Below are 10,082 nucleotides of genomic sequence, written 5' to 3' on the forward strand. Positions count from 1 at the left end.
GGCGCATACTTTGAATAAAATATTTGTTATCATTCTCTTGAAATAAATGTGTTTTTTTCTTGAAAAAATACCGGTTTCATATGTATACACCTGGTAAGGCCATAGCTGCTTAAACCAGTCAAAATTGTGTTGGAAACTTGATTAAATAGTGTAATTCTTTTTATTTTTAAGATACCATGCCCGATGGCAGAATTGGGAGAATTTTTGCTAGTTGCCCAGCGAGAGCATATTTCAAGAATCGATCTCAAAACTCAGAAATTAGATATGCTGCCTGTTCATGGTTTAAAGAACGTTATCGCTATCGAATTCGATATGAAAAACAATTGCCTTTATTGGGCGGATATAGTGAATGACACGATTGGAAGGCAATGTCTCAAGGACGGCGTGAGTTATCCTGAAATTCTAGTTGAAACAGATCTGAGTTCTATTGAAGGAATGGCTCTGGATTGGGTGTCGCATGTACTCTACTTTGTCGACGGCGTGAAAATGAGGATTCAAATTATAAGGACGGACATAAACACACAAGGCAGAATGAGAAGAACTATACTGGGACCGAATAATTTGCAGAAACCAAGAGGAATCGCTGTGCATCCTGCCAGGGGATACATTTTCTGGACTGACTGGGCACCTGGAAATGCTTCCGTTAATCGTGCTAATATGGATGGTACAAATGTCAAGCAACTGTTTCATGAGCAAGTGGAGTGGCCAAATGGTGAGTTTTTTTGTTGTTACTTTTAAAGTATCCTATTTTCATAATTATAAGTCCCATATTTCACCCTATTTCTGTTGTGATTGTAAATTTTTGTAAGAATCGCAAGTCGCATTTAGTCACTTTCTTTCAAGTTACTGTTTAGTCACTGCTTTTAGGAAAAGCCGACTTTAGTCACTTTGATCCATCTGAATTTAGATTTTATCTAGGAGAAAGAAACTTCAATTAATCTTGCATGAAATCTATGGTATGACAATTCTATGCAATATCAGACTTTACACTCTTTCCTCCATTCTGCTATTTTCCTCTTTTTAAAAGAATTCCTGTTTTTTGCCCTATTTTCAAATAACTTTCCCTTTTTCTGATATTTTTTCTTAAGGCAGTATTCTACTTTGAAACGCACGAAAACAAAGCTATTTTTGCAAATTTTTTTGAGATTGTTAATAATGATATCGATGTAGAGTTTATTAGGCTTAATAAATAAACTTTTAAAATACCTTAACAAATTTTTTTCAATTATTTTATGCACATTTTTACATCAAAACGTTGGTCTTAGTTAACTTCTAAAAAAGTTTTTAGGTCGGCGTTGTTGTAAAAATTTCAAGAATGGGCGGTCTGGAACAAAAAAAAAACTAAACAGGCTTATATTCGACATGACTCTAGGAACCAGCTGAACTAGGATTTCTCATATAATTAAACAATAACAAAATGGCGGCAAAAAGTACGATACAAAAATGAAGAAAGTGGGTTTATTTTCACAGTTTTTTGCAAAAAAAATATAGCAGAAATTAAAATTATTAAATAATCCTAGTTCAGCCGGTTGCTTTCGGACCACCCATTCTCGAGATTTTTACAACAGCGCGGACCTACCTACTTTTTTAGGAGTTGACTTTGACTGACGTTTTTATGTATTATAAAAAGCGCATAAAATATATGAAAAAATTGTTTTAAATGTACTTCAAGAGTGTATTTACGAAGCCTAACAAAACCTATTTAAATATAATTATTAAAAATCTCAAAAAAAATCCACAAAAATAGCTTTGTTTTTGAACATTTCAAAGTAGAATACTGCCTTAAAATCGAAATGAATTGAAAATTCTATTATTTGGTTCAAAATTAAATTATTTTGTTGAAAATTCAACTGTGCTGAATATTCCTGTTTTTGGATAGAAAATTTATCTGTTTTGGTAGAAAAGTAATCTTTTTTGGTTGAAAAATAAATTTTTTGTTGGAAATTCAACTGTGTTTTAAAAAATTTGTCGTTTTGGCTTGATAATTCATCTTTCATGGTAGGAAATGACCTTTTTTTATTGAAAATGTATGTTTTCGGAGTAAAAGTCGATTTAAAAAAAAACATTCTGCTTTAAAGCCTAAAACAAAACTTTTTTCCTTAAAAATTGATCTCTTAGTAGAAAATGAACATTTTTTGTTTAAAATTCAGCTCCCTAGTTAAAAATTAAGCTTTATTGGTCGAAAATTAACTTTTTTGTTGAAAATTACTCTGTTTTCTTGCTAAAATGCAAACCTTTTTGGTTAAAAATGCAACTGCTTGGTTAACAGTAATAAATAAGGTGTTTTGTGAAAATTTAAGTATTCCATTTTTGAATAAAAATTTATCTTTTTCAGTAAAAACTTCAACTATTTCGTTGAAAATTCATGTATTTTGTAGAAAAGTACTCTTTTTCGGTAGAAAATTAATGTTTTGGTAGGAACTTGATTTTTTGTTTAAAAATGCAACTGGTTGAAAATTATTTCTCGCAATTTAGATTATATTTGGTTTAATTATTTAAATTTTTGTCGAGAATCCATCTTTTTTTTTATTGTCAAAGATTCAACTACTAGGTTAAAAGTTGAACTAATTTATTAAAAACTAATTTTTTTTTGAAGACTTGTGATTTTAGTTAGAAAATCATCTCGTTATTTAAAAATGTAACTATTTTGTGGAAATTTGTTTTGGTATAATCGTTGCATTTTAAAAATATTTTTAAAATTTATAAAATATTTCTATAAAAATATTTTAAAATGATAAAAATTAGTTTAAAATATTGAATAGGGAATATTAGGATATTAAATTTATTAGAATATTGAATATTAGATTTTTGAACACCTTATTAGTTTAAAAATGAATGAACCTTCGTCATGATATTTATCTTTTTTAACTCGATAAATTGATTCCTTCAAATTCCAATTTATTTTTAAAAGGGTGTTATTATATATGAACGATTGCCAAAATGTTGACCATTTTAGACAATAAGATTTTCGTAAACAAAAAAATCCTAAACCGCCTGAAATATATTCTTTTAATTAGAGTTAAGGATGGTATTCAGGATTGATATGAATTTTTCTATGTTAATTCACGATTACAAAACATTACTTAAGACTTCAAAAGGTTTCAAAATGTTTCAAAGATTTAAAAATATTTAAAAGGTTTTTGAACATTTCCCAAAGATTTCAAGGATTTGAAAGATTTAAAAAAGACGTGGATACCAGATTAAAAATTTTTTATAACAATTTAACAAAGATTTAAAAACTTTAAATCGATTTAAAGGATTTTAAAGATTTGAAAAAGGGTACAGTACAACAGATTTCAAAGATTTTAAAACATTTCGAAGATGTAAATAGATTTCAAAAGGTTTCATAACATTTTAGAAGATTTGAAGATATTTCACTCAGATTTCATATAATTCAATGATGTCAACGAATAAAAATGATTTCACGAACAAAGATTTCAGAAAAGTTTTCGAATATTTCCAAAGATTTTAAAACTTTTAAAAGATTTAAAAGAATTTAAGAAGGGTACAGGAATTCCAAAGAATTGAAAAAGGGTGTAGTACATAATATTTCAAAGATTTCAAAATATTTCGATGTCAAACGAATATGAATGGTTTTATAAATATTTCAAAAATATGTTAAAATATTTTATAAGGTTTCAACAAATTTGAGACGATTTTAAAAAAATTTCAATGATTTCAATCGAACGAAAAATATTTCATAATCAAAGATTAAAGAAAGCTTTTACAAATACTTCAAAAATGTCAAAAGATTTAAAGGATTTCAAAGACGACTTAATATGTTCCAAAAAAATGAAGAATTTGTTTATTTATGTTTCTGCGTTCTTTAAAAATGGTTGGACAGTAAAAAATGGAATGACTCATTTTTCACATGTATTGCAAACGGTTATTTAATTATTTGATGTAAAAAAAGAAGACTTGAGAAAAACTTGACTTCTTGACCTGGACAACCTAGAAAAAACCTTGAATTTCATTCCTAAGAATCGCTGGATAACCCTGTAGTTGCATCAGAATTATTTCTCTGCTCTCTTTGTTACATATTGTTCTTAACATTTAACCCTCAAAGTGCATACATAATAAAAATCACGGCAAAGTGCATTGTGGATTTTTGAGACCCCAGCATATTTAATCATGTATTGTTCAACTCCTATTGAATATTTTGTTACAATAAAATTATCCGATATAGTTTAAGGTATCTTTTATAAGGTAAAGTTGATTTTATAACCATTTATTTATTTTAAGTTTGTTAAAAAAATTATTGAAAAAAGTGGAAAAATGTTTTTTTTTTACTTGAAAATTCATAACCCATGCATTTTTAATTATTTAATACCTGCAAGTTTGTGACTATACTTTTGAAATAGTGTACGTTCATAAAAAAATTGCAACATGGGTGCTTTCAAAAAAGATATTTATTTGCACAGTTGAAAAGTCAATTTTATGATAACATGATGTATCAGATTTTTTTCTTTTGAATCGATTTATTATTATAAAAATTGAGGAACTTTGATATATAACACTATAAAAATACAAGAAATTGAAAAAGACACATATATACATGTATTTTAACAATTATATTTTATTCAACACATCCACAGTCTGCTCTCGCATGACGCGCTGACGTGCATTATAAGCCACCTACAAAGAAAAAAAAAGTATGAAATAATCGAAAAAAAAAAATTATTTCACTTATATGATAGAAAGTTACGTTAGAAAGTAAACGAAAATCAATAAAATTTCAAAAACAAAAATTTGCGCCAAAATTACTTTTTCACTCATGAAGTGCACACTGGGTGTTTGTGACCCCACGATTTTTTTACCTGCATTTTCAGCAGCCGCTGCTAGTAGACTGGGGCTTGACGCAGTATGCTAAACGACTTTACTTACAGTTAGTGTCTCCACCTAAAGCTAGATGGAGACACTTACTCAATTTTTTCGAATTAAGTATGGTTTATAAGAGTTTGAAAATTGCCTGGGGTCACAGACACCCACAATGCATTTTAAGGGTTAATTATGGTTAATGTCATTAAAAATTTCGAACCACATTATCCGAGTTTAATAGTCAGTGGACATGGCGGATCTTAACTTTGATGTGACGACTTGTAATTTTTTAAGTATAGTTTAGTGAGATATATTCTTCTTCGGACACATTTTTTTCTCACTTTATATCCCCTATTTACCTAGAAACCGTTTGTTAATCGCACGGACAGTAGTTCCTTATTATTCCTTTAAATTGCAGGTATCACCATCGATCACGTAGCAGAGCGCATTTACTGGGTAGATGCCAGAGAAGATTATATTGGATCTTCCGATTGCGATGGGAAGGATTTCAAAAAGATCATCTCCCACGACGAGCGTGTTTCCCATCCATTTGCCGTAGCTGTCTTGAAAGACAACATGTACTGGGACGATTGGAAGCAGTCCATGATTTTCGTAGCCGACAAAGATCATGGTCGCGGTGTAACGACAATAATCGGACAACTCGCTGGCCTCATGGATCTGAAAGTTTTTGCACACAGTGTGCAATCCAGCACGAACAAATGCAGCACCAACACTAGTTTATGTTCGCACATTTGCTTAGGTGCTCCCGAGCACAGCTACGTGTGCCTTTGTCCTGACGGTATGGTCATGACCGACGGCAAATGCATGTGTCCTGGTGGAATCGCTCCTTATCTCAACTCCACCTGTCCCAAAGTCGCGAATACCTGCTCGGCAAATCAGTTCGGCTGCGACAATGGTGTCTGTATTCCCGAATTCTGGAAATGCGACGGCGACAATGATTGTGGGGACAATTCAGATGAGAGCAAATGTAACAAAGCTACTTGCAGTCCAAACAACTTTGAATGCGACGATACAAAGTGTATTCCCAATTACTGGGTTTGCGATCTTGATCGTGACTGTGTGGACGGCACGGATGAGATGAATTGCACCTACACGAACTGCACCGATACGCAATTTAAGTGCGACAATGGTCGTTGCATCTCTCACAGATGGTTCTGCGACGGAGAGGACGACTGTCGTGACGGTTCCGATGAGAAGAACTGTTCCAAGCCAATCATGCCCAGTACTTGCAAGTATGACGAGATTTCGTGTACGAAGGAGCACATGTGCATTCCCAGAACATGGAAATGCGATGGTGAGAACGACTGTGAAGATGGAATCGACGAGGCTGATTGTCAAACGATGGAGTGCGAGTCGTGGCAGTTTGATTGCAAGGATCGTAAACAACAGCATCGTTGTATATATCGGTCCTGGGTTTGCGATGGCGATAAGGATTGTGACAACGGACTCGATGAAGTCAACTGCACCGCTGTTGCCCCGCCGCCTTTGCATCCTCCCATTCTACCAACGAATTCCTGCAATGATTGGATGTTTATGTGCCACAATAAGAAATGCGTCCCCTACTGGTGGAAGTGCGACAGTGTGGATGATTGCGGCGACAATTCCGATGAAATAGGATGTGGAAATCCTGATGGCATGACTGAACCACCAAATGTAACCGAGCAACCTCGTGTCTGTCGGGAACATCAATTCCAATGCTATAACGGAGATTGTATCGAGCAGGCATGGGTTTGCGATGGATCTCAAGATTGTACCGCGAATGAGGACGAAGCACACTGCGAGGGAATTCAAATTGGATGTCGTGGTGATCAGTTTATGTGTCGAACCGATGGCAACTGCGTCCCAGCAACGAACATCTGCAACGGAATCGAGGAATGTCCAGACGGAAGTGACGAACATGGCTGCAATGGTGATCAAAATCCCTTAATACCAACTGCCACATCTTGTTATCTGGGATACTTCTCCTGTGATGCAAATCGCTGCTTTCCCCTCGCGTCGTATTGTGACGGAAAACAGGATTGTTTGGATAATACGGACGAGAGCAATTGTCAGAGCAACAGTCGCGTCTACCAAGTGCTCATCATGAATGTCGATGATCGTGCAACGAATGCGACGAGTCTTTCGCTTCATTGGTGGATCTCTCAACCATCTAACGGGACTTTTGAGTTTCTTCCATCTATCTCACTAGCTGAGCCCAACGCAGTATGGACGAATGCCTCGAATTGGATGGAAGCCATGCAGTGTCGGTTCAACAATCTGAAACCCTATACACGTTACAACATGACGGTTTACGTTCGATTGAAGGGATCAAATGTCATTTTCCCACCAGCTAAGACTCTCCTCGCGATGACGGACGAGGGAGTTCCTTCGGAGCCGTTGGATGTTAAAGTTCAGCAGAAAAATGGTACACGCGTGGAAATTTCTTGGCGACCACCCATTTATCCCAATGGACCTATTACTGGATATGAAGGATTTATCACTCCACCGATTCCCCCATTGAAGTACTCACTGCAGAAAACGTCGATCGTGATTGATTCGGCTTTCGAGGCTGGCAAGAATTACTCGTTCTGGTTGACGGCGAAGAATCGGGAGTACGAATCTAATTCGTCGAGAGTTGTTACGCTGACCTTTGATGGCGCTGCGAATATTGACGATATCAAGGGTTTGGAGGTTGTACCAGAAAAGACGACGAATAGTTCGATCACATTGCTGTGGCAGATGGTTCCTGATGTTGACGGCTATACCATTATGCCCAAGTCACCATCACCGTATCCCAACTTGAATCACAGTGTATTGAATAAGAATACGGATACATATACTGTGACCGGTCTGGCTCCAGGAGTTTTGTACACATTTGAGGTCGCTGCCAGGAGGAAGAATTACTTTGGAAAACCAGCTACAGCTTCGGGAGCTACGAAGGGCGTACCGCTACCCACGGTCTCGCAGTTGCATGGGGAATTGGTGAAGGCGCAAGGAACGACGGTTAAATTGTCTTGGGATCCTCCAAAGGACACTCGGAAGACCAAGTGGCAGTATGCTATCCATTATGCTATTAATATGCAGGATCTGTATAAAGGTAAGACTTGGAATTTTTCAGATTTTTGCACTGAAAAGTGTTGGCATGCTCTCTTTTTTTTGACTTGTCTAATACTTCTTGGAATCTTCGTATCAATTAAGAGATTCTTTCAAGCATTTTTGTTTCATTGTGAACGTAAAGAGAATAAGAGAAGAAATCATCAAAATAAGTTTAGAAAATTTCAAAATATATTTTAAAAACTGAACTAAATAATTTAAAAAAAAAATCGAATCATTTAAGAAGTTCAAAATTTTAAGAATCTAAAATACAAAATCTTTGCCAACAAATAAAAAAAGTATAATAACATCAAATTAAAAAAGTTAATATAGACTGAGTACAGGAATTTTCCGTAAGGTTAAACCGTTTTCAGCTTTTTTAAATAAATATTTTTAAGATTAATCATCTGAAAGCATAAATGAAAATAAAAAATGTCAAATAAATAAATAAAAATAGAAATCTAAAAATAAATCTTAAAAAATTCCAGAAATTACAAAATCTAAAAATAAAAATTCTTGCTAAGAAATAGAAAAAGGAAAAAAATAAAATTAAGAAAATAAATACAGACTGAATACTGTAAAGGAGTTTACAATAAGATTAACCCCCTTTTCAGCTTTTTTTTTTAAATAAATATTTTTAAGGTCAGTCTGAAAAGATATGAAATAAAAACTTTTTTTAAAAAGAGAATAAAAATAGAAATCTCCAAAAATAAATTTATAAAATGTCAAATTCGTATTTGAAAAACTAAGCTAGGTAATTTTAAAAAATTGAATCATTAAAGAAGTTTAAAAGTTGTAGAATCTAAAATACAAAATCTTTGCCAAGGAATAGAAAAAATAAAATCAGAAAACCAAATATGGGCTGTCTACTTCTAGGTTTTTATAAATAAATATTTTTAAAATTATTGATCTGAAAATATATGAAAGAAAATGAAGTTTTGTTAAACAATACAAAAAAGGAAATCTTCAAAAACTCCAGGAGTTAAAAAATCTAAAAATCAAATTCCTTACCAAGAAATAATAAAATAAAATTAGGAAAATAAATGCAGACTGAATACTGCAACAGAATTTTTAATAAGATTAAATCATTTTCCAGCTTTTTATAAATAATTATTTTCAAAATTAATCTGAAGTGATATGAAATAAAAAAATTTTTTTAAAAGGGAATAAAAGAAGAAATCTTCACAAATGAGAGTCATAAATTTGAAATTTATATTTTAAAAACTAAACTAAACAATTAAATAAAAATAGACCATTTACGAAGTTTAAAAGCTATTGAATTTAAAATACAAAATCTTGACCAAGAAATAAATAAGTATAATAAAATAAAATTAGAAAAGTAAATATAGACTGAGTACTTTACAGGAATTTTACGTAAGATTAAACCGCTTTTCAGCTTTTTATATGTAAACATTTTTAAGATTAATCATCTGAAAACATGAAAGAAAAGAAATTTTTTGAAATAAATAAAAAAAGAAATCTAAGAAGAACAAAGAAATCTTCAACAATTCCAGAAGTTAAAAAAATCTAACAATAAAAATCCTTACTAAGAGATAAAAAAAGGAAAAAAATAAAATTAAGAAAATAAATACAGACTGAATACTGCAATGCAATTTTCAATAAGATTAATTCCCTTTTCAGCTTTTTTTTTAAATAAATATTTTCAAGGTCAATCTGAAAAGATATGAAATAAATTACAACTTTTAAAAAAAAGAATAAAAAAATAAATCTTCAAAAATAAGTTGATACAATTTTAAATTCGTATTTAAAATACTAAACTAAATAAGTTTAAAAAATTGAATCATTGAAGAAGCTTAAAAGTTGAATTTATTATTATATAATATATAAAATATATACATATATATATATATATATTAAAAAAATCTTATTACTTATTTATGTCTATGATTAAACAAAGAATTTCATGTAAATGTATAATTATTTTAGATTAAAAAAATCCTCCAATCTGATTACGAAATTTGTATGAACTCGGAAATTATCATACACTTCGCTGGGAACCCATGTATCTTCGTCGACAGAAATAAACAAAAATATTTTTCAAGAAGAACAAAATTCCTTAGGTTATTTAAATAATACTTCATCTGATCTAATTTCTTCTCTCGCATGAAAAACCAATTTTTACATTTTAAAATTTAAAGATCCAGTTTTTT

The 10,082-nt window shown here is 31.9% G+C and overlaps 1 protein-coding gene across 1 annotated transcript in view; it reads left to right on the forward strand.

The window, feature by feature from the left end:
* Positions 1-10,082, forward strand: part of LOC117167450 (sortilin-related receptor-like) — a 64,716-nt gene that overhangs the window by 35,307 nt on the left and 19,327 nt on the right. Inside the window, exons 7-8 of the mRNA XM_033352406.1 lie at positions 172-712; positions 5,237-7,915. Coding sequence (XP_033208297.1) covers positions 172-712; positions 5,237-7,915 — 3,220 coding nt within the window. The remainder of the gene's footprint in view (positions 1-171; positions 713-5,236; positions 7,916-10,082) is intronic.

This window comes from Belonocnema kinseyi, chromosome 2 (genome assembly GCF_010883055.1).
Source record: "Belonocnema kinseyi isolate 2016_QV_RU_SX_M_011 chromosome 2, B_treatae_v1, whole genome shotgun sequence".
Taxonomy (NCBI): Eukaryota; Metazoa; Arthropoda; class Insecta; order Hymenoptera; family Cynipidae; genus Belonocnema; species Belonocnema kinseyi.